The sequence below is a fragment of the Phodopus roborovskii genome, unplaced genomic scaffold, assembly GCF_943737965.1.
Source record: "Phodopus roborovskii unplaced genomic scaffold, PHOROB, whole genome shotgun sequence".
Classification (NCBI taxonomy): Eukaryota; Metazoa; Chordata; class Mammalia; order Rodentia; family Cricetidae; genus Phodopus; species Phodopus roborovskii.
Window position 1 is genome coordinate 26,701,500 of NW_026126540.1, and position 27,964 is coordinate 26,729,463.

Sequence of the window (27,964 nt, forward strand, 5' to 3'; positions counted from 1 at the left end):
GGCATAAACATGCTAGTTCGTGGGGCCGAGAGAAGGCTCAGCAGGAAGAGCATTTGTTTTTACAGAGGAGCAGGTTCGATCACCAACACCCACATGGCCTCTCACAACTGTATATAATTCCAGTTCCAGGGAATCTGATGTGCTCTACTGAACTCCTTGGGCACCAGATATGCGAGATACACATTACACATACATTTGGGCAAAACACTCATACAATACCATAAAATGAATATTTTAAAAAATACTATTTCATGAAGGTAAAAAATGATACTCATGCTCAGTCTCCCAAATGCTTGGACTTTACTTGGGAATGAGTCACCAAACCTGGCCAGGTAGTTTTCTTTGTTTTGTTTTTTTGGTACAGGGCTTCTTTGTGTAGCTTTGGAGGCTGTCCTGGAACTCCCTCTGTAGACCAGGGTGGCCTCGAACTCACAGAGATCCTCCTGCCTCTGCCTCCCAAGTGCTGGGATTAAAGGCATGCACTTCCACTGCCCAGCTGCGAATTAGTTTTATTAAAAATTTCTTACATGAAAGAAGCTGTAGGTCTCCCTGTAAGTAGGCCCTCAAGTACAGCTTACTCGAGTCAAGGCTGCTCTCTTTTTGAAGCACGGATTTTATGGGGCTTCTTAAGGGATAACAACACGGTCTCATATGAAATTGATCACTGCTAAGCATGGTGTGTAGCCCGGAGACCGAGGCCCATTTTACTAAGGGTTGAGAGTAGCTCTGTTGCGGCTCCGATCAGCAGGACTGGGGTCCTGTGGCTCTCCCGGTGGGGAGCCCCGGCGTCTGTGCAGGGCTTTCATCGGGTGTACCCAGATGGGCTCTCGGCTGCGCCCTTTCTCCGCCGCCCAGTGCGGCCGGACGCGGGAATTGTGGCAACCAACCCGGGGAGGAAGTAAGGGCTGCACGCCTGCTTGAGGTTACCGACCGCACCGGGGTGGCGGGGTGGGGCAGAAGCAGCCGGCTCTGAGCGGTGTCCTCAGGCACCTGAGGGCCCTTGACCAAGTCCCGGTGGGCCGCCTCCGCTCCACCAGGAACCCCGGGCGTCCGGCAGAGCGCGAGCCATCCGTCCCGTCCGGGTTCCACAGGCGCAGCGCGGGGTTCCCGGGACCCGGCCCCGCCCGGCCGCGGCCCACGCCCAGCTCAGCTCCGCGCGCGGGGCCTTCCCTCCGCGGCTGGGCTCGGCTTGGGCTCGCCCGGGCTCGGCGGGCAGAGGAGGAAGGAGGGAGGGAGCCGCGGGCGGCGGAAGGGGGAGGAGAGGACCCGGCCCAGCCAGTGCGCACGGGCCGGGCGCTCGGAGAGGAGACGGAGGAGCGGCGCCCGGGCCGGCCAGCTCTGCACCGGCCGCCGAGTGAGTCCGTGTGCGGCGCGCGGGGGCAGCGGGGGCCGCGGGGCGGCGGCAGGCGCCGGGGTTTCAGGGCGCAGCTCGAAGGCGGCGGGGACTCCACCGGCTCATGGCGGCCGGCCTGCCGGAGGGCGGGCCGAGCACTGCGGGAGCAGGCGCACCGGCCCGGGCCTCGGCCTCGGCCGGGAGGCCTGTGGGGCAACAGGTAGGGTCGGAGCCCGACGCTCGCCCGGGACCCGAGCCTACAAACATCCCTTTGTTGGGAGTGCAGCAGTCGCAGACCTGTGGTGCGAGAACCCTCTGGTGGGCCGCGTGCGCCCTGGGGCCTGAGTGCGGAGGCCAAGGAGGAGCGGTGGCGGCCCCTGCTGCTGCTGCTGCTGCTGCTGCTGCTGCTGCTGCTGCGGCCGCCACCGACGCGGCCGCTGGGCCCCTTTTGCCCATCCCAGGAGAGAGGCTAGAGCGTCCATGTGCCGAACGGGAAACAGGAAGGAGTACTCTCAATGTGTCCTGGCCCCAAAAGGCTAAGACTTCTGTACCGTTATGGGGTGTGCGTGGCCTGCTCTGGGAGCAGCTGGTGAAACTAGCTTTACGGGCGGTAACTTGCTAATTACAGGCTCAGAGGCCCTCGAGCTAGTTTGCTCCCTGCAGGTGCGCGACTTTCATCTTTGGCCTGGGCTTGGGAGTTCCTGGTGTCTAAGGCGCCCCTAGCATCCAAACCAGATCTGGTTTTTGAGTTGCCAGCCTCTGCAGTCAGACTTCTAAGCATCGTGAGGTCTGGAGTGAGCCCGTCTTCCCAGACAACTGAATTAGGGAAGGCCTCCTGCAGCAGTTACTTCTGTTTGTGTCAGAGCTGGGGTAGGAAGTCACTTCCCATCCCAGAACCGAAGTGACTAGCTTGAATGAAAGTTTGTTGACTGCACCTGTGATGGGGCCCTTAAGTCTGCAGAACTATTCCTGGCCACACAGTGCTTATTTTCCAAGGCGCGTGCGGGGGTCCTGGAATTAAGTGATCCTTGCAGTTCCTTACCCCTTTCTCCTTATTGGGGCCTCCAGCAAGATTTTGCTCTGGATAGAGGGGCCTTTTCCTCCCGCCACTAGCGTCACCCCACACATGCTGCTTAAACCTGCTGGCTTCTCCCTGTCCCTGGGGGCCGCACTCTTACTTGGGTTGGGGGTGGGGAAGAGCTTGTGAACATCTCAGACAAGCTATAGGCCACATGAAGCCTGGGACCATATTGTTAGGGCCTCACATCCTCATCTTTCCCAGAATCTGACCCATAGTTTTAGACTGGTGCTGTACCCTGAAGGGGTGACACACCTTTTGACTTCACCCATTGCTCTTCACCTTCTAGAAAGTTCATGGCCAGCTATTATTGCATGAAAACAAAGTTTTCAGCAAGAATGGTTACTCAGGCCTCCCTCTATTTTATGGTAGCTCAGACCTGAGAGCCCTTGGGCCCCTCTTTTTTTAATCTCTCTGCAAAAGGAAACTCAGAATCACTAGGACTGTTACCCCATTGAGTCTGAGAAGTTCTTATAGGCTACACTTGTACCCTCCTGTCCCTCTGGGTCTGCAAGCTGCCATTAGCACCAGCTCCCACCCCTTTTCATTTACCTGCGGGGATCTTTGGGTGGGAGATCAGTCAGAGTTGGAGCAAAGGTTGGAGCTAGGTAGAACCTACTCAAGTTTCGAGTAATATAATGCTTGTGAAATCCCTGCCACACTGGCTCCACTCCAGCGTGTGTCTCATTAAGTGGTGTCTGTCTCTGAGGCAGGTAGGTGTGTGTGAAGGAGACAAGAAGTGAACACATACACCATAGATTTCCTGTGTGCAGGTGGCATAATTTTATGAGTGCAAAAGTTGCATGTGTAATCAAGACTCCCTTTCTTGTCCTGATGTCTTTGTTTATGGGATGCTTGTCTTAGTGTGATGGTGCCAGGCATCACCAGGGATGCAGCAGGGAACAGACTGGTTCTGGGGAGATGTGTAAGAGAGGCTGACCGAAATCCCAGTTCTTTCCCCTCCTGAAAAAAACACCTGACCCTGCTGAATCTGGGGCAGCTTCTCTGCTGTGGAAGTTGAGAACACCAAGGGCACTCCACACACGGGGTGGGGGAGGCCTGGTGCTGTTGTGTCCTGGGATTGAGACAGGTGTGCTGCTCAGGTACTTTCCTTTAGCCATCCTCTGATACCCACTTGGGTTCCTCTCTCCCTAGCTCCTCACCTTTGTAGGGATAAGAAAGGCACTAGACATTCCTTTGCTGCTGCTAGAGTTCAGGAGACAGGCTCCACCCACCCCCTAGGCCCTTAGCCTTCTGAATCCTTAACCCTTAATAGGCTCTAATAAGAATACATTCTACTAAATGGATGGGATGGCCTAAGGCTAGGATTGCCTGCAGGACTGAATTTAGGTCTCTTCGGAGGAAAAGTTAGGATGACAAGGTCAGGTATTGGTCCCCACCTCCTACCTGGGAAGGAAGCAATGGAGGGGAGGGTGTGCAGACTGTCAGTCTGGTTTTTCTGCCCTCTTCCCTTCCCTACTCAGTTTTCCACTTTTCTCTAGGAAGAAAAGTGCTTGTGTGGGCAGTTACATTTAATTTTGTTCACTTTGAGAGGCTCCCATCTCTTTTTAACAAATTAAATATTTATTCAGGCTGAGGTGGAGGGGGAAGGGACAGTGCCCTCCATGTCAAGGCCTGGAATGTGTGATGGGTGTGTGGAGCTGAAAATCCTTTATCGTCTAAACTGACCTCTGATTTCATCCAAAAGAGCGGTGACCAGGAGTAGGGACAAGAGGGTAAAGTCCTCGAGCTGGAATACTGACTGACCCGTGACAGGCAGAGAGGGATTTCGTAAGTGCTTCTGTGGAGGGTGGAGGCGGAGCTGTTGAGAGAGCCAAGCAGCCAGAAGACCAGCCCAGCTCAGTTGTGGGCTGAGGTGTCAGGCTTCTTCAGCCACTCCAGCTGAAATAAAGTGCCTGGTGTCTCTGCTCACACTGGCCTTCCAGCTCCTGCTCTCTCCTCTCCTCTCCACCTGGGAGGAGGCCACCTTTCTTCTGTCACAGCTTCCACTCTATAGGTCAGTGAATGTTGCTACCTCTTCTCTCTATCCATAGGAGAACGAGAGGTGGGGGGCCTGGAGGACTTCCTTGGCTCCCCTGCTCTGCAAGTCTTAATTCCCCAGCTATGTGCTGATCAATGACCCTTCAGGGACATCTGGTTGCTTCAACTCTGAGCAGCTGCCAGAGACTGTCCCCTGACTCATCTGGATCCCAGTGGTCAGTGCCACACTGTTCTTCATCTTTGGGAGCAGGGGAGAGGGAAGTTGAAAGCAGCGGCTCTTTCCTGGCTTGAGGATGTTGACTGGTTTCTTTGCAGACAGGTTTCTGTTGTTTTGTTTTTCGAGACAGGGTTTCTCTGTAGCTTTGGAACCTATCATTTGCTCTGTAGGTCAGGCTGGCCTCGAACTCAGAGATCCTCCTGCCTCTGCCTCCTGAGTGCTGGGTTTAAAGTTGTGCACTACCACTGTCATGGTGAGGATCCTGTCATTTCAGCACGTGACTTGCTGAGGCAATAGATAGGATCATGAGTTTGAGCTCAACCTGCACGGCATAAGTGCTGTCTCAAAGAATAAAGGAAAAAGAGGATGAGGGAAAATAGGTCAGTTTTATCAAATGTCTTGGTGTGCTGTCCCAGACCCATCCTCAGTCCTGACCTCGTCCCTTCCAAAAAGAGGTTTACAGATTACTTTCTGTCTCACATGTGGAGACCGAATGACTTGCCATGGAGTGTCAGTCTTGTGTGCAGGTGTGTGATGCTCACTTCTTTGGTGATGGTACTTCTGTTTCCTTTTCTCCTATAGATCTGCTGGCCAGTTAAGGGTCTGTGTAGCCCTGGCTGTCCTGGATCGCTGTGTGGACCCACGTGCCTCTGCCTCCTGAGCCTGGGATTAAAGGTGTGCACTACCATACTCAACCTGGATGACTTCCCTGACTGCTGACTACTTCTCTGACTGGGTCTTGATTGTCCTCCAGGTTGAGAGCCAAAAGATAAGACTGATAAGAAATGGGGGGTGGGGGTTGTTATTGCAGGGGATCAGGCCTGGGTGGTGTCAGTATCACCTAAGGTTACAACAAACTAAATCCTGGAACTTGAAAGCCACAGTTTTCCTATTACAGATAAGGAAACCAAGTCAGTGAAGGAAGCCAATTCATTCCAAGGCCACGTAGCCAGAACCAGAGACTCAGGCTTGAGTCGTTGGTTCCATTCCCTTTCCTCCCTGCAGAGCTCTAACTCGGTCCTCTTTCCCCTTCTTCACTTAGGATGCTTCAGACCTTGTATGACCACTTCTGGTGGGAACGACTATGGCTGCCTGTGAACTTAACCTGGGCTGATCTAGAAGACAGAGATGGACGTGTCTACGCCAAAGCCTCAGACCTCTACATCACACTTCCCCTGGCCTTGGTCTTTCTCATCATTCGATACTTCTTTGAACTGTGAGTATGCCCTTACACCTTCGCCTAGTGCCAGCCAACCTAGCAGATTTCATGTTGGTCCCTTGATAATCAGTTCTGGACATGGGTATTCTGGCTATCCAGGTCCCTACTGACTGCTCCCCCTCCCCCAGAGCACCATTGTCTTCCTGAGGGCTCAGCACCCCCAGCCCTTTCCTTGAATAGTTGCTTGTTCTCACCCCATGCCCGCCTCCTTGAATGGTCAATAGTGAACATAGGCAGCTTTGTCAGCTGTGGGTAGCCTGGGAGGCTAGAGGACAGGGGGTTGCCAGAAAACTTGGGAAACTGAGGCCCAGAATAAAGTGCCTTAACTTGTGGTACTTTCTCCTCCCCGTGTAGGGGTTGAGTGCTCCAAGGGAGCCAGACACCCCTTTCTCATGTCCCTTCCCCAGTTATGTGGCTACACCCCTGGCTGCCCTCCTGAATGTTAAGGAGAAAGCCCGACTACGAGCACCTCCTAATGCCACCTTAGAGCATTTCTACCTGACCAGCGGCAAGCAGCCCAAGCAGGTATGAGCCGCAGATGACCCTGGGAGTAGCTGAGTTTGGGTGGGCCATAGTTTGAATACTAGCCCTGGAAGGGGAAGACTTGGCAGGGTGTGGGCCTGGCTTAGCTTATTCCTGGGAGAGGCTGGGCAGAGTTGGGACATTGCTGATTTGAAGGCTGAATGTAATGGCCTCACTATACTTAGGTGGAGGTTGAGCTTTTATCTCGGCAGAGTGGGCTCTCTGGCCGCCAGATAGAACGCTGGTTCCGCCGCCGCCGCAACCAGGACAGGCCCAGCCTTCTCAAGAAGTTCCGAGAAGCCAGGTGGGGGAAGTTGGGGCAAGCGACGCTGGGTGGCATAATTCTGTTGTCTCTTGCTGGGAGGAGAGGGCTGTGGTGTACAGGAGATGTAAGGATACCTTGAGGGGGTGCCTGGAGACCGTGGGAAGCTGCTGATCCTCTTACCTAGCCAGATCTGCTTCCTTTTGCAGTTGGAGATTCACATTTTATCTAATTGCCTTTGTTGCTGGCATGGCTGTCATTGTGGATGTGAGTACTGGGATGTGGGAGCACTGCCTTTGTCAAGATGGGGTGAGGCCACAGGATTTGAGTTCTTCCCTTAATCTCTCTTTGCAGAAACCCTGGTTCTATGACTTGAGGAAAGTTTGGGAGGGCTACCCCATACAGGTATGAGAGTGGTCTATGGCATACAACACCCCATTATTAAGAGTTCCTTGAAACCATGGCACAGGAATCAGTCACAGAACAAAGACTATCTTGAGGGGCTAGCAGGGTCAAGTTTGGAGGTGAGCCCCACAGAGCTAGTTGTTCTGGGATCTCTCACATCTCGTTCCTCTGCAGAGCATTGTCCCTTCTCAGTATTGGTACTACATGATTGAACTCTCCTTCTATTGGTCCCTGCTCTTCAGCATTGCCTCCGACGTCAAGCGAAAGGTGAGTGCAAGGACCAGATGAGACCCTAGGATGAAAACCCTTTGCGTTGACACCTCAGGGATCTGGACAGAGCTGCTGGGATATGGGGAACAGTGCAACGGGAGAGCCCCTTGACCCTGCATCTTTTCTGCAGGACTTTAAGGAACAGATCATCCACCACGTGGCCACTATCATTCTCCTCAGCTTCTCCTGGTTTGCCAATTACGTCCGGGCAGGGACTCTCATCATGGCTTTGCATGACTCTTCTGACTACCTGCTGGAGGTTAGGCTTCCTCGCAGTAGAGCCCCAGCGCAGTTTCATTTGTCCCTCTAGCCTTTCAGGGGGTTGAAGATGCTGTTGACATTCCTGGTTCCAGGGTGGGAGGGCATGGTCAGTGCTGCTAATCACACACACATATTAATGTATATGGGAGAGTCAGGAGCCCATGATGATAGATGGGACTATTTATGCAGTCCGCCAAGATGTTTAACTACGCGGGATGGAAAAACACCTGCAATAACATCTTCATTGTCTTCGCCATTGTTTTCATCATTACTCGACTGGTTATCATGCCTTTCTGGTGAGTAGGTAGCCGGCTCTTCTTGCCTTTCTTACACATATACCTCAATCTTTGACCCATGTCCATGTTTACCACCACTTTCCCTTATCCTTAGGATCCTGCACTGCACGCTGGTATACCCACTGGAGCTCTACCCTGCCTTCTTTGGCTATTACTTCTTCAACTGCATGATGGCAGTGCTACAGGCGCTACAAGTCTTCTGGGCCTACTTCATTTTGCGCATGGCCCACAAGTTCATAACTGGAAAGGTGAGGAAGGCTCTGCCTCCCTTTTATAGGCCTCAGCACTCTCAACCCCAGAACTCCCTAAACTACCTCAGGAAACTTGGAGGTAGCCCTTGGGGATTGGAAGATACATAACCCTTTTATCCTTTTTACAGATGGTAGAAGATGAACGCAGTGACCGAGAAGAAACAGAGAGTTCAGAAGGGGAGGAGGCTGCAGCTGGGGCAGTAGCAAAGAGCCGGCTCCTAGCTAATGGCCACCCCATCCTCAATAACAATCATCCTAAGAATGACTGAACCATTGTCCTAGCTGCCTCCCAGATTAATACATGAAGCCAAGAAACTAGCCAACCTTCCCTTTACAGGGACATTTGAGCTCTGGGGAGAAAAGACACAAAGAAGAGTCTACATCGACTCTCCTTACTTCTTCTGTCACCCAGTTACCTTTAAAGCAAACTCTAACCAGCCTTTCTTCAGGTAGAGAGAGAAGGTTGGTTGTATCTTCTGCTAGAGAGGGGATGGTCTTATTTCCCTCTCTATCTTCTAAGCTACTTTCTGCTTTTGAAAACCTTTCTCAGTTCTGAGTATAACTCTTGAGTTATACTCACATTCCTTATTCTTATGAATACTGAGCTAGCTGCTTCCTTTGACTCCCTGACTTTAAGCCAGGGTTGTGCCTTACTGTCCCATCTCTGGGCCTCACTCTGCCAAAGCTGGACCAAGGTTCCACCTTTCAAAGCTTCCTAGCTCAGGCCAAAAATGAAAGCTGAGCTACTTTTAACTTCTCTTCCTCCTTAAAAACAAGTTAGGTGAAGGAAGGGTATATAGGCCCCTCACCCTACCCAAGGGACCATGTGCTCTAGGGCCTCACTGCCTCCTTTCTCTGGCCTTTCTTTCTCCTCCCTTCAGCTAACAAGCTGGAGTAGAGTAGAGCGGCAACTACTTGTTATTTATTGAACATTTGGGGTTTCAATTATAAAGCCAGAATTACAGCTAGGACCTGGCATTTCATCAAGGGACCATTTCAGACCAAAATGTACTGTTAATGGTTTTTGGTTTTTTTTTTTTTTTTTAATTAAAGTATATTAAAGGTTAAGAAAAACATGAGAGTGTGTCAGACTATTAAGAACTAAGAAGGGATAGTATTCTTAGGCCTACCTTATCTAACTTTTTTTTTTGGGGGGGGCTAAAAATTACAGAGGGCAAATGAAGTAGAGGTGTTAAGGCTACTACTGATATTGCCCACTGGGAAAATGACATCTCCCTGGGAGAGTAAGACGGGGACTGAGGAGAAAACAAATCACAATCTCTATTTTATCATCTTGTTAAAAGACTTTCAAGAAACTATACAAACCAGGGATGGCAGGCATACAGCCCATGTGAATCAAGAACACATGAACAAATATGTTTGAGAAGGACCTCAGGCTGGGGCTAGAGTGGTCATGTCTACCCACCCTAGTGCCTGCTAGCACCACACTGGGAGAGTTCTGGTCCAGGATCCCCAACTCTACCTACTAGGAAATGGAGAGAAGCTAGACCAGAGACTTGGGGTCAGAGTCCAACGGTCAGGAAGACCCAGTTCTGGGGAAAAGATGGCCAAGGGTTCTCAAAGCGAGAAGAGGCTTCCTTTAAAGAAGACGCCCTCTGCACTCAATGGCCCCACAGCAGCACAGCAGCTCTTTGCCTTCCACACTGCCCACTTCGTAGTTGTAGTCCCAAGTAAGTTCTGTTCCAGCGCGGATTCTCCTGAAGAGGGAAAGAGGGTGGGAATGTGGGAATAAGGGCAGTAGGTAACACAGCACTTGAGGTTAGGGTTTACAAGGCAAAGGTGAAGCCTGACCACAAAAGGTGTGCCCACCTCCCTGAATTCCCATGAAATTTACCCCTTCCTCATTATCCCTCTTACTTGCTGGCAAAGAAAGCCACCCAAGGGAAGCGAAGATCATGAGTATCCACAAAGACATTCTGGACAAACAGGTTGGGGCTGCAACTGTGCTGTAAGAAAAAAGATGAGAGTCACTTGACGAGGGAAACACCTGGCTTTGTGAGAATTATAAGAAATGGTATCTGATCTCTACCCCCATTATGTTTCATAGCAGTGGTGTTTTGAAAGAAAGCTACCTTATTATTTGAAATTAGCTTATGAGCAAAGGTAGCTTTAAGCAGAATCTTTAAAGAATTAGGGATTTGAGGGAAATGGCATACATAACCCTGCACTTAGAAGGGTCTCACATTGAGGTAGCGGCCTAGGTTGCCTTCAAGTTTGGCATCGATGATGTAGCAAGACTCTTCACCGTCATAGAACTGGCGTGTGTTCTTACGAACTGGTGCACTCTCCCCCTTGTCCACGGGAGCCATGTTGGTTGATTTAACAGCAATTCCATGGGTTGATTTAAGAGCAAAGCCTCGGGTTGATTTTACTGCCACTTGGCGCTTTGTTGGACCTGGAAAGAAAAAAAAGGGCAGTGGTGGTGTTAGAGCTATTCCAACTTATAAACAGACATTCTACCACTTTCATTTAACCCAGCCTATTCTCAAACTTGTGATCCTTCTGTCCCCCTATTCTCCCATGTGCTGGAATCATAGTTGTTACCAGAATGCCACAGTTTTCCTTCGTTATTATTCTACTCATTGTGGTTTAGGGATAGCAGTAAGCTAGCTACATCTCAAGCTAAGACCTTAAGTCACTAGCCAGGTGTGGGTGGTGTATGCCTTTAAAGCCAGCATGCAGGAGGCAGAGGAAGGTAGATCTGAGTTTGAGGCCAGCCTGGTCTATACAGTGAGTTTCAGGACAGCCAGGGCTACACAGAGAAACCCTGTCTTGGAGGAAAAATGTATAATAAGATGTGCTGAATTGGGGCTGGAGAGATGGCTCAGTGGTTAAGAGCACTGACTGCTGTTTCAGAGGACCTGGGTTCAATTTCCAGCACCCACATGGCAGCTCACAACTGTGTGTGAGTAGTTCCAGGGGATCTGACATCCTCAGACATATGAAGGTAAAACACCAATGCACATAAAATAAGAATAAACAAATAATAATAAAAAAAAAAGATGTGCTGAATTAAAGATCTGAAGAGATGGAGAGGTGCTGGGAAAAAAAAAGGGCACACATTAGTTTAGCTCAGCTGGGAAGCCTGCCCAACTCTTAGTATCTGAACTATTTAACTTCTTTTTTTTTTTAAAAAAAAAAAAAAAAAATGTTTTTCCACTGGGTGGTGGTGGTGCACTCCTTTAATCCCAGCACTCAGGAGGCAGAGGCAGATGGATCTCTGAGTTCGAGGCCAGCCTGGTCTATAGAGCTAGTTCCAGGATAGACTCCAAAACCTTATTTCTGGGGGGAAAAGTTTCCTGTTTCTTCCTAATACTCCCCAAACATTTTCAGATTACCAGACAAGTTCTTCTTGTCCTCAAAGTCATCACCGTCAGAGCCAGAAGAGATGGTCTGGATGTCATCACTGTCAACAGCTGTTGCTGAAGTCTGACCAGCAGTGGGCTTTCGGCTGATTCCACTTTCCCCTTCACTTTCTGTGCTGCTGGACAGTGTCAGGATATCCTGGGGAGACAGAGGGTGTGAAAAAGGAAGAAGAAAGGCTGCTTCAACTTCTTGCGTTTACCTATGACTTGGCAAAATGGGCTATGGCAATAGCAAATGGTGATTAGATGTTGGGAACAAGGTAGAAAGTCAAAACCAAAGAAACAAGATCCTTAATAGGGCTGGAAAAATGGCTCAGAGGTTAAAAGCATTGGCTGCTCTTCCAGAGGTACTGAGTTCAATTCCCAGCATCCACATGGTGGCTCACAACCATCTGTAACAAAATCTGGTGCCCTCTTCTGGCCTGCGGGGATACATGCAGGAAGAATGATATATACATAATAATAAATAAATCTTAAAAAAAAAAAAAAGAAAAAAAAGAAAGAAAGAAGAAGATAATAGTCATTCAAGTGAAGGACTTGAGGACATATTCCTTTCCTGTACTTGGACTAAGTAAAAGAAAGCAGGATAAACTTAAGAAGGTCACTCACATCAGGGTTGGACTGAGTAGAAGCCACAAGTCGACGACTTGTGGGCATAGAAGTTTTACTAGATGGTCGGCGAAGCCCTTCAGACTTCATGGGAGGATTGTGTCCATAATTCTGAGAGCTTTCAGTAACTCTGATGGGAAGGGCAAAGAATGAGAGGGGTCAGGTTACTGCCTGCCTGTTCCTTAGGCTTCCTTTGTAAGTGAGAGAAGACAGACTCAGAACAATCCAAAAGTAAGCACTTACACTGACATCTTGTTTCGGTCATCAGGGTCCTGGAAAGGAACAAATGAAGGGTTAAATGCTTTCAAGGTCCAAGGTAACAAAAGATCTCCAAAGACAACATTAACATATGCCAATGAGAGGCACAATAACAAAGGGGTGATGTGGGGAAATCACTTTGTAACCTGAGAGCAATAATCATATTCTCACCAGTATACTCCCCTGGCCAGGTCCTTTAACCTTTCCCAATAATGGAACACAGGGAACAGTATTGTGAGCAGAGTGTTCCATGGACCCAACAGTTTTACTACCTGTAAGGGGGAATGTTTCAACATCAAAGGTAAACTTGTAATAGTAAATTTTAAGTCAACCTAGATTGTACTGTGCCTATCTAAATAAAAACAGCAATAAAAAATAAAACTCAACAAAAGCAAGAAACCCTACATACTTCAAATCAATTCTCTTGAACAAGGTAACCTCCCCACCAACATTAAAAGGCATTGCTCTTAACAGGGACACACATTCCCTGACTCTTGCCATGTAAAACTACACTGTCACTGTCCTAGAGCCTGCCAGCTAGGATGGCTATCACCAGATGCAGCTTTAAACCTCCAGAACCATGCATTAAAGTACATTTTCGGGGCGGGGTGTGTGTGTTCAACAACTTCTTACCTCTTTCTTAGTCTGCTTATTGTCTCCTTCATCCTTGAAGCTCAATCCTGAGGTAGAGGCCTTCTCAGCTTCTGCCCGGCCTGCCCCAGTTCGGCCATCTCCACCCTCACTAGTCTTGAAGGAAGAACGGCTGTCAGAATCAGCAAATCCACCTTCACTGACACTATTGCAGCTCAACCATGAGGCCACCTTGTTCTTGGGGGTCTCTTCAGATGAAGGTGGCTTGCAGCCCCCTACAGATCCTGAAGGAGGGACAGGAACATGTGGAGGCCCAAGGTCTGGAGGGCGAGAGTCCTTGGAAGCCACCTCAGACAGTCCATTCTCCTTCTGACCCCGAGTTTGTCTCCGGGTAGCATAGCTACGCCACACTGAACTGGTGCTGAAGTCCTCATCCTTACAGAAGTTATCATCAGAGCTGTCATCATTGGATTCTTCAGGATCCTCTGAACCACTGTTGCCATCTTCCTGGTCCTTCATGTCTACCCCACTGCTGTCAGAGGAACTGGCAACATCACTCTCATATCCTTCCTTAAAGTTCTCCACACTTTCAATGTGGTCCAGATTTGCAAAGTACTCATCACCCATCTCCAGCCCTTCTTTGTCTGCAAAATCATCTGTCAGGATTTTGCCTGAGAATGAAAAGAATTGAAAGGTCTTCATCAGTAACCTTACCCACATGGTAAATCTTGTATTATGTGGTCACATTGGATGCAAACTTTATCTTCACCATGAGAGCATTATCACTACAATCTGTCACTTTACACTTTATCCTTTGACCTTCCCATTTTTTGTTTGTTTTGTTTACCTCTGATACATCCTAGCTATGTTAAATATCTCTGGGAGAAAACGATACAATGGGATCTAAATGAGGTCTGTCAATGAAACAATAATAGCCAAATTTTAATTCACTTTTACTGTTTTTATGAAGCACTTTTACCTTCTCTGGTCCATCTACATAGGCACATCACTTATCATATCCTTTTTGGTTTTGTTTGTCTGTTTGAGACAGTTTTGGAGCCTGTCCTGGAAATTCACTCAGTAGACCAGGCTGGCCTCGAACCCAGAGATCTGCCTGCCTCTGTCTCCTGAGTATTGGGATTAAAGAAGTACACCACCACCGCCCCGCTCACTTATCATGTCTTTATAAAAGAAATTCCTATCTCATCTCATTCTCAGTTCAAATGTCACAGTTCATGCATTCATTCTTTCTTTGTAGTGCTAGGACGGAATCCAGTGTGTCTTGCTTGCAAACTAAGCATATGCTGTTCTCCAGAGCTACATTTTCACCTCTCAAGCACTATGTTTTGTTTGGTTTTTGTTTTTTCAAGACAGGGTTTCTCTATGTAGTTCTGGCTGTCCTGGAACTAGCTCTGTAGACCAGGCTGTCCTTGAACTCACAGAGCTCTGCCTGCCTCTGTCTCCCAAGTACAGGGATTAAAGCTGTATGCCACCAATGCCCATCAAACATTATGTTTCTTGAGGCAGAGTCTGGGTTTGTAGCCCAGGATACCCCCCAAGTCTCAAATTTTCCATCTTCATTTTCTGAGTTCTTAGATTATAGACACGTGCTACCATGCCCAGTAACATTTTGCTATGTTCTACTTTTCTCTGACCTACCATGTCCCAAACCCCATGGAGCAATAACCCTTCTCTTTCATCACTAACCTGCATAAATACAGACAAAAGAGCCTTTGGCAATGTCATCCAAGCAGCGGATACCCCAGCCCTTGTTCTGCGTCTTAAAAAGCTGTAGTCGAACCTGTAGTCCATGCTGCACCAACCGATTTGTGCACATGTTTGGGTCACATTTGCATCGTTTGTTACACTCATAAACCCTGGGAAGTTAGAATAAAACCAATGACACAGTCACTAGAGTGCTGAAATCCATAAACCATGAGAAAAGATTATGAAGTAGGTAATGACCTAAGTGACTAGATTTATAGAATGAACAATCCATCCATGTTCTAGGAGTCATTTGCAAATAAAAGACCAGGAACACAACTGTAGTGAGATATTCACTCTGCCTGAACCTGTTGCACTGACCATGCCCATTGGGCAGACTTGACCTGGGGGAACTAGGTCTGGAAAGGGGTCCCTGGAATACTCTCTCGCTTCCTGGACAGAGACAGAAGGCATCTGGAGACATCCTTGACTGGAACCTGCTGGAGTTCATCTGCCTCTGTTGTAAGTTATTTCTCCCTGAATAAACACCTATTCAGCCTGTTTTCCCCGATCCTTATTTTTCCACAATAACATAATTCAGAAAGGAAAGTGATTCACAAAGATATTCAAAATAGTACTATGCATAATGTGAGTGTCAGAATATCTACCCACTGGAGGAAAAGACAAGCAAACAATGAGGTGAATCAGACTGCAGCTATAAATTTATAGATTATTTCAAGTGACAGAAGTAGGGGATCTGGTGAGCTTGCTCAGTGGGTATAAGTACCTGCTGCCAAGCTGATGACCTGAATTCAATCCCTGGAGCCCACATGGTGCAGAGATGGAAGGAACCAAGTTGTACTCTGATCTCTACACACATCCTTCCACTCTGTAAATTTAATAAAAAACTGACATCTAGAAATAGGTACAGAAGATAAGCAGAAGCTAACATTACATATACTAAAAGAAAATAGATAGGAAAACTATAATAATGTTTGTACAATAAAGTTGATATTCTTTTGGTTTTATTTTTTGGTTTTTTTTTTTAAGACAGGGTTTCTCTGTAGCTCTGGAGGCTGTCCTGGAACTCACTGGACCAGGCTGGACTTGAACTCACAGAGATCTGCCTGCCTCTGCCTCCTGAGTGCTGGAATCAAAGACATGTACTACTATGTCAAGCTGTCAGTAAACATTTATTAAACAAGAGCTGTGTCAAACATTGGGAAAAGAACAGAAAGGGTCATAGTAATTTTGACCTAATATTTCTAATTCAGTAACTGAAGAAAAGAAAAATATCACAGGAGACAGGGGCAGGCAGATAGATCTCTGAGTTCAAGGCCAACCTGGTCTACAGAGCTAGTTCCAGGACAGCCAGGGATACACAAAGAAACCTTGTCTCAAAAAACGAGAGTGGGATTAGGAAAATGCACACACTGAACTACAGTCCAAGCAGTTTCCAGAAACTGAATATCATGTATTGTACCCAGGTTTTACTGTGTGCATTCTTAAAAGCCTATTGGGTATAGTGGAGCACGCCTTTAATCCCAGCACTCTGGAAGTAGAAGCAGGTATGTGTATTTGAGGCTCCCCTAGTCTACATAGTGAGCTCCATGCCATGCCTAAGGGCAGTCTAGTGGGAATTAGGGGACTATTCATGTAAATATCTTTGTTACCAGCACAGGAAACCAGAGTAGCTATACTAAGTATCATATATTTATTCATTCCTCAAAATGTCTTTCAGTGGAGACTCTGTAGCACTGTAAGATGGAGTATCGAGTATCGGGTGATACAATGTGTGTGGAAGATGAACAGGGCTCTATTACTCAGGGAGTTTATATTCTAACGGGAAAAACAAAAAGCAAAAACCTGAGTCAACAAAATTGTTAGAAAAACTTATACAAAGTACAAAGGTAGTGCTGCAAAAGAGAACCAAGAGAGTGAGAATATCCTATGTGCTAGCTGTGTGGCAAATGCCTGTAATTCCAGCACTTTAGGTAGAGGCAGGGGGATTGGGAGTTCAAGGTCATCCTTGGCTATATAATCAGCTGGAAGCTAGCCTGGCCTGTGAGACCGTGTCCAACAAACAAAATAAACAAAACTACCTCCCAGGGGGAAAAGGCCTACTTTCCAAGCACCCAGGGACAGGCTGAAGACAGAAGACTGAAACTGAGAGATCAAGGTTAAAGACAGCCAAACAAAAGCAGTGGAAGGTGCCAAGAACACATCTCTTGCACCAAACACCCCAGAGGTAGGCTGCAGAACAGTGAAAAGAATCTGGGAAGGAACAGATATATAAATGTCCTTCAAATAAGTTTTGAGGGGAAGAGCTAGGAAGGGGCTATCGAGTATAGAGCTTTCTAACTTGAGGGTAAAGGCGAGAATGCAATCCATGTGTATAGCAAGCAACTGATAGCTTTAAGCAGATGAGTGACATATTTGCGCTTATTCAGAAATATTTTTGCCAGGTATAGTAGTGCAGGATCCTAATCCTAGCATTTTTGAAGCCAAGCCAGTTAGACAGCAAGTTTCAATGGCAGCATGGGCTAAAGAGGGAAACACTGTCTCAAAACAGAACCAAAGAGTCTATTTCTTGTAGGACTGGGTATGTATTTAAGTACTTTTTTTAGTTACTGTACTACGGCTGTGGAGAGACACTAAGACCAACCTATAAAAGAAGTATTTAGTGGGGGGCTTATGTTTTATAGGGTGAGTCCATGGCCATTGTCCTGGGACATGGCACTGCATGGACAGACAGGCATGATACTGGAGCAGCTGCTGAGAGCTTACAATGTGACCAACAAGTATGAAGCGGAGGGGGAGCTCTAATTGGAATGATGTGGGCATTTTAAAACCTGAAAGCTCACCACTAATGATTCACCTCTTCCAAGAAGGCCACACCTCCTAATCCTTACCAAACATGAAGGCAGACAGACAGACAGAAAGAGACAGAGATCCTGTCCAGAAGGATTATATAAATAAATAGGGAGAGAAATGAAAACAAAAATGTTGGAGGGCTGAGAGTATAGCTCAGTGCAATACTTGCCTAGTGTTCATGATGCAGTAGGTTTTATCCACAACACTGAATAAATGTAAGGCCTGAAATCATGACTCTAGAGGAAGCACGAGGAAGGATCAAGAATTCAAGGTCATCCTTAGCTACATCTTGAGTTTTAGCCCAGTCTAGTCTACATAGGATCCCCATTTCAAAACAAAACAAAAAAAAAAAAAAAAAAAAAAGTAGAAATTTTAAAATATCAAAATACACATTGGAAATGTTTGGTTATTGTGCAGTTTTCCTTTGTCCTCTCCTGTTTGAGAACTAGGGGTAGAGTTCAAGGCCTTGTATCATTGCAGTAGTTTAAATGAGAATGGTTGCCATGGGTTCTTAAGTTTGAATGCTTGGTTGTACTGTTTGGTAAGCTTTGACTGCATGTTGTCTGTGAGGGTGTTGGATCCCCTGGAAACAGAAGTATAGAGAGTTATAAGCTGATATGTGGGTGCTGGTCCTCTGAAGAGCAGCTAGTGCTCTTACTAGCTAAGCCATCTCTCTAGCCCTCATCATGCTTCTCTTTCAAAGACACAGATTCATGATGTAGGTCTAGAGGACCTAAAACTCACTATGTAGCCCAGGTTGGCTGACTTTCAAAGGTCCTTCAGCCTCTGCCTCTTAAGTGCTGAGATTATGGATTTTTATTTACCAACTATATCCAGATTTTTTTTTTTTTTTAAAAAAAATTACCACTATATTGTGTGGACACCTGTGTGCATGCAGTGAGTATAGGTGCCTTGGAAGAAGCCCCTGGAAGAGTTTCTGGTGACTGTGAGTTGACTAAGTGGATGCTGAAAACTGAATTCAGGTCCTCTGCGATACCACTGAAACACTTCTTGAGACACTCCCTCTAGAGCCTTTTATTTTTGGACAGGGTCTCAAGTACCCAGGCTGGTTCTGAACTAAGTAAGCTGAGAATGACCTCAAACTTCTGATCCTCCAGTCTCCATCTCCACACCCAGTTTATGTTGGGCTGGGGTCCGAACCCAAGACTGCATGCTAGGCAAGCATTCTACTAACCAAGCTACACCCCCACCCTTTGATTCTCTAATTATGTTCTTCCAGTTTTTTGTTTTTTTTTTTTTTTAAATTTAATTTAACTTATTTTATGAGAATTGGTGTGAAGAAATCAGATCCTCTGGAACTCAAGTTACAGACAGTTGTAAGCTGCCATGTGGATGCTGGCAATTGAACCAGGGTCCTCTGGAAGAGCAGCCAGTGCTCTTAACCACTGAGCCATCTCTCCAGCCTCTCTAATTATGTTCTTAATGGGAATCTATCTATTTTATTATGTTGGGGACTGAACCCAGGGTCTCATACATGTTATAGGCAAGTCACTGAGTCTCATGCCCAGACTAAATATACCCTTCAATTGCCTTTCCTCTTTCCTGTGGTAATTATACACTCTCAAGGATTAGGTTTATTAGTTTCATGTACAGTTTGCTGCACTAGTTTCCAACTCTGGTTATAGTTCTTCTTCCTTTGACATGTCCTTCTGAGTCTCCGATACTGACACAAACTCTAAAAAGTGCCGCTGAGAGATGAGCCTCAAACACTCATTTAACTTTATTATTCCTCTACTGAGGATACCTGGCTCTTTATTTTTAGCCCCTAACTTCACTTTAAAAATCTACTTGTTTTTAGTGTTTGAGACCAGGCTGGTTTCAAATTCACAGAGGTATGCCTCTGGGAATATTGAGGTTAAGGGCATGCATCATTTTTACATTTGGATGGCCTTATAGGCACCTCAAATTTAACATGCAAATCCTTTGTTTTCCATCTGAATACACAGCATTAATAACCAGTTGGCTCAAGACAAAATTTAGGAACTGCTCTTAATTCTACTTCTTTCATCCCATCTACATTCATTCAGTCTATCCAGTTCATATAGTTATGATTTCTAATGTATCCAACAGCCACAATTTCTTTCTTTTTAAAAATGGTCTATAGGGTCAGGGTTTCTCTAGATAGCCTGGGCTGTCATGGAATGCACTTTATAGACTAAGTCAGCCTTGAACTCAGAGACTTGCCTGCCTCTGCTTCCCAAGTGCTAAGATTAAAAAAGTATGCCTTACTACCGCCTGGCTGTCTTTATTATTTTATTCTTAGTGCATATTAACCATGCCCTCTGTTGAGCCACACCCAGCCCTATCCTCCCTTAACTTGTACTGCCACTTCCATCCTGGTTAAGGCCTAGCTTTTACTACTTTTCTTTCATTTAGTCGCCTATATTACCTAATTGATCTTTCAAAACTTTTTTTGGTGACCTAAGACAATGTTCTCCTCCCTGCAAAAAAAAAAATCTCTAAAAAGGCTACTTATTTTCTATTATATAATAATTTTCATTCTAACTTTGCATTTTTGTTTTTTGAGGCAGGGTTTCTCTGTGTAACAGCCTTGGCTGTACTGAAACTGTCGCTGTAAACCAGGCTGGCCTCGAACTCACAGAGATCAGCCTGCCTCTGCCTCCTGAGTGTTGGGATTAAAGGCTTATGCCAATAATGCCCTGCCTAACTTTTCATTTTAAGTTAATAAAGCTTTGTAATTTGTTCTTCCTACTCGTTCAATATTTCACTTGCTAGAGTAAGTCAGAACATTCACATAGCTATAAAATTAATAGTTCTTTTAAAAAAATTAATCTTTTATGTGTGTTTTCCTTGTATGCATATCTTTGTATCATGTGTGTGTGACTTGGAGGTTAGAAAAGGGCATCAATCTCCCAGAACTGGAGACAGGTGGTTGTGGGCCATCATGAAGGTGCTAGGAATCAAACTCAGGTCTTCTGCAAGAACAAGTGCTCTTAATGCTGAGCATCTTGCCAGTCCTAGTGCTTTTTTTCCCCATACAAGGTCTTGCTGCATAGTCCAAGCTAGCCTAGAGATCAAACAATCATATCATATCCTTCTAAGTTTTCTTCATAAGAAAAATATTACAAATTATGTAATCACTCTTAATTATTTTTTGAGACAGATTGATTTGGTATTATTGCTCAGATGGGTCTGCAGTAACTCACCAACCCACTACTTACCCTGTGGGCAGACACTCTTCTAGTCTTTTGTACTGGTAGCCAGAGTTAGGGTTGATTTGGCCCCCTGGGGTACATGCTGTGGCTTGGATAGTTAGCTGATGGCAGGCACATTTGGATCTGTAGAGAGAAAAGCTGTGACTATGAGATACATGAAAGATGGGAGCTGAACACAGTTATGTACATCTGTAATCCAACATTTTGAGACATGGAGAGGTAGAAGGATCAGGAGTTAATTGTTATCCTCAGTTACATATTACATAATGAGTTCTGGGCCAGCTTGAGCTAAGGAGAGTGTCTTAAAGCAAAACTGAATCCAGAGGACTTGACTTATAACCTCTGAGCTGCAGCCACTTGTCTCAGGCCAGGCTCTGCTATGGCCAAGGTGCCCCATGTATGACAAGGTGTACTTGCTGAGTGGCCTGGTTGGCAAGGACTGCCTGAAATGTTAGACGTGCAGAAAGGCTCTAAGACCCACGGGCCACGTTGAACATGAAGCAAGCCCCACTATGGGCCAGGTGGAGCTAAAAACCACACTTTTAAGCAGACCTTGATTATGGAAATCCCCTGGCCAGAGACATTTGTGGCCTTTCAGTGAACAGCAATTTCTAGGAGCTCCTCATGACCTCAATAAACCCAAACTTTTGGGCAAAAACAAACAACAAATGATGGGAATGAGGGAAAGGGAGTGTTTGAAAAGAAGGAAGAGGAAGATACAGTAAAAGCAGAGTAGATAATAAAAGGACAAAAAAAAAGGGACAGAAATTAAGGAAAAGCAGACAGAAACTAACACACATTCCCAGGAATATATGGGGCCACATTAGACTTCCGCCACCCTACTTATGGCTTTCTTCCCTTATTTAAGTAAGACCTTACTATGTAGCCAGTACAACCTTCAAAGTTGTTATAAAGCCCAGGCTGGCCCAGAACTCAAGATGCTCCTGCCTCAGCTTCTCAAATGCCAAAATTATATGTAGGTACCATCAAACCCGTTTCTGTATCATAACTTTCATGGTGCCTTTAGCAGAATTGGAGCTGAAAGAGGAGGCAAAGGAAGATGAGGAAAACAATACAAACAGGACACACACACACACACACACACACACACACACACACACACACACAAATGGAAAAAGAAAGGCAACTGTAATGAAGCTGGAGGCAGCGACAGCAAACCCTGCAAACCCCAACTCACTTATCCCGACACCCGTCCTTGCAGTCACAGCCAACCAGAAATTCAGGGCCTGTGTTAATGAAAACACCCTTGCCAGGGATGCGCTCCTTGCTGTAGGCCACTTGGGGTGGGGGAGTTGTGTCAATCTCATTAACACAGGAAAGGGGAACATCTTCCTTGCCGTAGGTAATGTCCAAAATATAGTAAAAAGGCTTAAAAGGCTGAAACTTTCTGTCAACAAGAACATATGGATCCAAACAGAACATCTCCAGGAAAAGGAAGTCACAGCCAGTCTCAAAAAGGTAGCGTTCTATCTCCTGCATTGTCCGAAGACAGAGACCACAAGGTGTCTTATAGATAACATGAAAGCCCATTTTTCGGTTAACTCTTCGGCGGGCTGTCATCCTACGGAAGTCATATAGTAGCGGTACTAAGAGGGGATTCTTGCCACGGTACTGTTCATTCCTCATGGGTCTGATCCGGGACAGACAAGTGTAACTGCAGACATGAGGTAAATAGAAAAGCTTCTCCATGGGGGCTCGGTAGGAAGGCTCAGCCGGTGCCCGCTCTAACATGCCATGGAAAGCAGGAGGGGCTGCAGGTGTTGGGGTAGATGTTACTGAGGCCAAAGGAGATCTGTAAATGAAATGAGAAATATCAGAACAGAAGATAACATGACTCTTTGATGTACAATTATCCCTCTTCCAACTGGCTAAGGCATTTCTCTCATCTTCCATAGTTTTTTTTTTTTTTTTTTTTTTTTTTGGAGACAGGCTATCCTGCAGTTCCCAATCCTCTACTTTATCCTCCTAAGAGCTGGGATTATAGATGTGTACCAATGCATCCAGTCATTGCTCTGGATCCTAGAGATTAATGTCAGATCCTTTCTCTTAGCAAATAAACCTGGACAATGATACTCCCTGTCTACTCTTTATAGACAGGATAACCTCTCTAGTTCAACAGGGTACTTTCCCTAATGCATGTCTGTCTTAAGAAGTAGAGTCTAGTCCTTTACCAAAGCTTCTGTGTTTTGTGTTCTCTAACATCCTTATTATCTTCTAGAAGTCAAGGAAAGAAATGATGGTGTATCTTTCCTATTGAAGCAATGATGATGGTACCATGCTCAAGAAGTATTGGCAAATGACTTTCTGGTGACAATGTGTTTCTCAGGCAACTGATTTCTAATGTAACTATTCTTTTGTTGTTGTTGTTGTTTTTTCGAGACAAGATTTTTTTTTATGTAGCCCTGGCTGTCCTGGAACTCACTCTGTAGACCAGGATGGCTTTGAACTCACAGAGATCCACCTGCCTCCGTTTCCTTAGTGCTGGGATTAAAAAGGCATATACCATCACTGCCCAGCTTAATTTAACAATTCTTTTTTTGGCTGAAGTTCCTCACTAAAATAACTTTAAAGTAGAAGCCCTTGGAGAGACCCTGTACAGTAGTCCCTGTCCCTATTGTCAAGCTGCTCACAGTGTGTGAGATTTTCTTACCTGAATGTCTGGTTGATTCCAAGTTTCCCAGCAGTTACATTTTCACTGAGTGTGGGCGAAGCAGGAGAGGAATGGCCAGAACCCACAGATCCTGGCCGAAACGATGTGCTCTTTTTGGCCACTTGTTTCCGTGACTGAGCAAGTTGGCTTTCTAAGCTTCTAAGGAGGTTGGAGAGAGAATATACAGTAAGGATTCAGAAGTTACGTATGGGAGAAAACATTGAAAGTAACAAGAATGACGAGCACTCACTCAGAGTCACCCGCTTGTGGGGAAAGAGGAAGTGCAGCGGGTGGGGCTGGTGGAGCTATGGGCTGTGGGGGCTCCATGGGCTTGAACTGGGTTCCAGTGCTGGTTAGGTCCTGCGTATACTGAACAACAGGACCTTTGCTCCTCACAGCACCTACAGGAAAAACATACAAAAATTGACAGCTGTATCAGATATTCTTATTCACACAGTCTATCAACTAATGCAATATGAAAACACAGCAAAAGAATGCAGAGGTGGCTCAGAGACACAAGCATGAGGTCCTGAATTCAAATCCTCAGAACCTATGTAAAGATAGACATGATAGCATATGTCTATAATCCCAGTACTCCTGCAGGGAAATGGGAGGTGGAGAATACAGAATGCCCCAGAAGCCTATAGGCAGCTAGCCTTTAGATGTAGCAATGAACAGAACTTGGCTCAAAAAAAAAAAAAAAATCCAAGTTCTGGCTATCCTGAACTCAGTAGACCAGGTTGGCCTCAAACTCACAGAGATCCAACCTACTTCTGCCTCCTGAGTGCTGGGATCAAAGGCATGCACCACCATGGTGAGGCTTTTTTTGTTCGTTTTTTGAGACAGTGTTTCTCTGTGTAGTCCTGGAACTCACTATGTAGACCAGGTTGACTTCAAACTCACAGACACTGCCTGCCTCTAACTTCTGTGCTGAGATTAAAGGAGTATAAGACCACTGACCAGAAGGAAAATGAGTTTTAAACCTGAGATTATCCTCTGACCACACAAGCATTGTAGCAAGTATGCACATACTTATATTCACGTACAAAGGTGGCAAATGGCAATTTTCTAAATGTTGTTTGTTTTAATTATTTATACTATAAGGTGGTATACTAGTATATGCTGGTTTTGGAAAAACTTATTGTTTTGAGGCACGGTCGCATGTAATCATAGCTGGCCTCAAACTTACTGTGTAGGCAAGGATGGTCTTGAATTCTGAACCTATACACTTTTGTCTTCTAACTGTTTGGAACCGATTACAGGTGTGCACCAAAACATCTGGCTTTATGTGGACATGTAGAAAGAATCAAAGCCATTGCAATGTGGAGGTAGCTCTACAATCAATCACCACTAAAGGAAACAATCTGGATACATATCTCTATCCAGTGAGTTAGAAATAATGTTATGGTAAATAAAAGGATAGCTACCATATATAATCTTTCTTTGTTGCATAGTGTTTGTTTCCACTGTAAAGATGTATTTTTGCCAAAGTGCCTGGCTGAATGGCCAATAGCTAGGCAGAATGAGGTTGGGCAGGACTTCTGGAGATAGTACTCTAAGAAGAAGAAAGGTAGTCGCCAGCCAGACACAGACAATGGAGGTGCAAGATGGAAGAGAGGTAATGCCATATTGAAGAACATAGATTTAAAAAGATGGATTAATTAAATTTTAAGAAATAGTCGAGACAAGCCTAAGCTAAAAGCCAAACTTCCATAATTAATAAGCATCCATGTTGTTACTTGGGAGCTGGCTGGTGGGGAAGAAGAAGGCTCATTACACTTCTTTGCCTGTCTGCCCTGTCTCTTCCCTTCTCTAGGTATCTTTTAGGACATACCCATATTAGGACGGGTTCTGAATTGTCCCCCTTGCTTCTTCTCCATTGCAGAAGCTGACGATGTCTTCATACTGAACATGGGTTCCAGGCGTGTAGAACCTCGATAGATCCACTCACATCTTTTGTCATCCTAGGAGGCAGGATGAAAGAAAGGCAAAGAAACACATTCAGGGTTAGAATCAATCCTGTCTCTTGTTTTGAATATATACCATGTGTCACCTATGACCATCAGGCTTGGCAGCAAGTGCCTTTTCCCGATGACCCTGGCACTGTGCCATAATCTTACCCCAAACACTTCTTTGGAACAACATTACCAGAAAGAGGATCCTGACTAGGCTGCCATCCACCTCTTCAACTCGAGATTTCCACCATGTGCCTTCCCACTCTGTCTTGATAAGCTGGCCACTCTTGAGAAGTACCATGGGGCGGTTTGGGTAGGCAGTGATATATTCCTCTATGAAGTCTCGGCAGGAGCTGTCCTCTATGTCTTCCCAAGTCTTTTTCACTATCAAAAGGAAAGAAGCAGAGCTGAGGGCAAGAAGAACATGTCTTAGAAGGGAAGGATGGTTGGAAAAGAACTACTGAGCACTTTTAAAGTTGAAAGAAAAAAAAAATAATGAAATTATAACCTCAAGGGAAACAAAACCAAGACCATCTTAAGTATGGCGCCTAACATGCAAATGCATATACAAATTAAGTAAATACAAAACTAAGCCATACACAAACCTAAGTGATCTGCATAAAACAAATGGGTATTTCATTTTATGGAGATTCATACTAACTGGTTGATAACCAGTCCTTTCCTCTGTTTTTTGAGGCAGGGTCTCACTACATCACTACATTTGCTTTTTCTTATAAATGTTGGCGATTGAGCCTAGAGCCTTCCATATGCAAAGTAAGAGCTCTCCACCACTAAGCTACAGCACATCTTACCAGTTCCTTTTTTATTCTAAAATTTTATTTCTCTTAAAGATTTATTATTTTATTTTAGGTATGAGTGTTTTGCCTGCATGTATTTCTGTGCATCACATATGTGCAGCCTCCAAATGGTCAGAAGAGGGCTTTGGGTCTTCTAGAACTGGAATTAGACAGCTGGGGCCTATAGAATATGAGTGCTGGGAACTGAATTTGGGTCCTCTGCTAGAGTACTCTTAACTGCTGAGCCAACCTCAAGCCTAACTTAGACAACCAGCACAGACATAGGCTAGGTGTCATAGTACACACCTGCAAACCTAGCATTGCTGGGGTAAGATCTAAAGAGTACGATGGCCCACCAGCCAGCCAGCCAGCCAGCCAGCCAGCCAGCTAGCCAGCCAGGCTAACCTATCCAACTGGTCAAGAGTTCAGTAGGACACCCTGTCTCAAGGCATAAGATAAAAAAACAAGATTAACCTGACTCACATACATACACGCATGTATGTATAACTACGCCTCCCCTCCCCCCAATATACACAAATACAAAGTATAGCCACGAATGGTGGGTGGCATGAACCCATAATGTCAGCATGTGGGAGATGGAGGCAGAAGGATTACAAGTTCAAGAACAGTCTTGGCTGTATACGGAAAACAAAGGCAGCTTGGACTACTACAAGACACAGAACAGAGCTCAGTAGATAAAGCACTTGCCATGAAAATAGGATGACCAGAATTCAGATTCACAGAATCCATGTAAAAGCTGAGCCAGGGGGGTAATTGTCTATAATCCTAACATTCATGAGACAGAAACAGGATATCCTCAAGGCAACCTGACTAGCTGCAGCTGGCAAGCTCCTGGTTTAGCCAATAACCATGCCTCCATAAATAATAAGCAAAGTAGTGAGCAACTGTGGAAGACATCCAATGTCAACTTTGGCCTAAAGCATGCCTAAACACATGTGAACATGCAAACATAAAATTTAAAAACTCAAAAACAAAAAGACTCTGGAATATGTTTATTTCCATGTTAACAATGATTAGCAGAAATGGATTCTCCTGCAAGTAAAAACAATTTGAGTCTGGGGAAATACCTCAGTGGGTAAGAACTCTTGCTATGCAATGTGTGAACTTGAATATGAATCCTCAACACTCATGTGAAAAAGTCATAAGCACCTGTAACTCCAACTTTAGGGAGTAGATACAGGTATAACCTGGGAGTGCTCTGGTCAGCCAGCCTACCCAAAACGTTAAGTTTCTGTTTCAGTAAGAGATCTTATTTCAAGGCAATAAGGAAGAGAGTAATAGAAGACATAGGGATGTCTTCACACCTGGCCTCAATGGATGAGTGCACAGGTACAACACACAGAGATTAAAAATAAGTTAAGTGTGGGAGGTAGATTGTTGTAGGTTCAAGGTTAATCTGTTCTACTACAGACACTACCAGGACAGTCAGGATGACACAGAGAAATCTTGTCTCAAAAAATAAGTAAAATAAAAAGAGTTAAGAAGGATGGAGAGATAGCACAATTTGTAATATGCCCACTTTACAACCATGAAGACCTGAGTGTGACTCCTAGAATATACATAAAAAACATTCCATGGGCATGTGCACTTAAAATGCCAGTGCCAATTCAATTGCTAGAACTCACATGTGAGCTCAGAACCAGCTCTAACTCCATTCCCAGAGGATTCAAATGCATACAGCCATATATATGCAAGCAAAACATACATACAAATAAAATACAACATTAACAAGAAAGCCAAAGAAGGTAAACAGAACCTGAAGAGTAACACCCAAAGTTGCCTTCTG

At 45.6% G+C, this 27,964-nt stretch overlaps 2 protein-coding genes across 8 annotated transcripts in view; one reads left to right on the top strand and one right to left on the bottom strand.

The window, feature by feature from the left end:
- Positions 1-1,212: 1,212 nt before the first annotated feature.
- Positions 1,213-9,194, top strand: Cers2 (ceramide synthase 2). Of its 3 annotated transcripts, none has more exons than XM_051199109.1 (11): positions 1,213-1,354; positions 5,672-5,845; positions 6,256-6,373; positions 6,556-6,674; positions 6,842-6,899; positions 6,987-7,037; positions 7,212-7,304; positions 7,438-7,566; positions 7,758-7,864; positions 7,959-8,112; positions 8,244-9,194. In XM_051199109.1, exons 2-11 carry the CDS (start codon positions 5,673-5,675, stop codon positions 8,382-8,384), a joined length of 1,143 nt encoding a protein of 380 aa, XP_051055066.1. In that variant the 5' UTR covers positions 1,213-1,354; position 5,672; the 3' UTR covers positions 8,385-9,194. The 3 variants fall into 3 exon arrangements, with proteins under 3 accessions (XP_051055066.1, XP_051055067.1, XP_051055065.1); XM_051199110.1 differs by lacking the exon at positions 1,213-1,354 and adding an exon at positions 4,309-4,428; XM_051199108.1 differs by lacking the exon at positions 1,213-1,354 and adding an exon at positions 4,533-4,627.
- Positions 9,195-9,272: 78 nt separating this feature from the next.
- The window catches only part of Setdb1 (SET domain bifurcated histone lysine methyltransferase 1), a 36,978-nt gene continuing 18,286 nt past the window's right edge, over positions 9,273-27,964 (bottom strand). For 4 of the 5 annotated variants that reach the window (XM_051199103.1, XM_051199105.1, XM_051199106.1 and 1 more), the window contains 14 exons: positions 25,554-25,744; positions 25,240-25,369; positions 23,656-23,806; positions 23,406-23,564; positions 21,933-22,547; positions 20,741-20,857; positions 14,667-14,836; positions 13,002-13,630; positions 12,354-12,382; positions 12,111-12,240; positions 11,475-11,640; positions 10,320-10,531; positions 9,994-10,082; positions 9,273-9,833 (listed from right to left, as the gene is read on the bottom strand). In XM_051199103.1, the coding sequence (XP_051055060.1) occupies positions 9,716-9,833; positions 9,994-10,082; positions 10,320-10,531; positions 11,475-11,640; positions 12,111-12,240; positions 12,354-12,382; positions 13,002-13,630; positions 14,667-14,836; positions 20,741-20,857; positions 21,933-22,547; positions 23,406-23,564; positions 23,656-23,806; positions 25,240-25,369; positions 25,554-25,744 (2,906 nt within the window). In that variant the 3' untranslated portion in view covers positions 9,273-9,715. The remainder of the gene's footprint in view (positions 9,834-9,993; positions 10,083-10,319; positions 10,532-11,474; positions 11,641-12,110; positions 12,241-12,353; positions 12,383-13,001; positions 13,631-14,666; positions 14,837-20,740; positions 20,858-21,932; positions 22,548-23,405; positions 23,565-23,655; positions 23,807-25,239; positions 25,370-25,553; positions 25,745-27,964) is intronic. The other variant, XM_051199104.1, reaches the window with a different exon arrangement.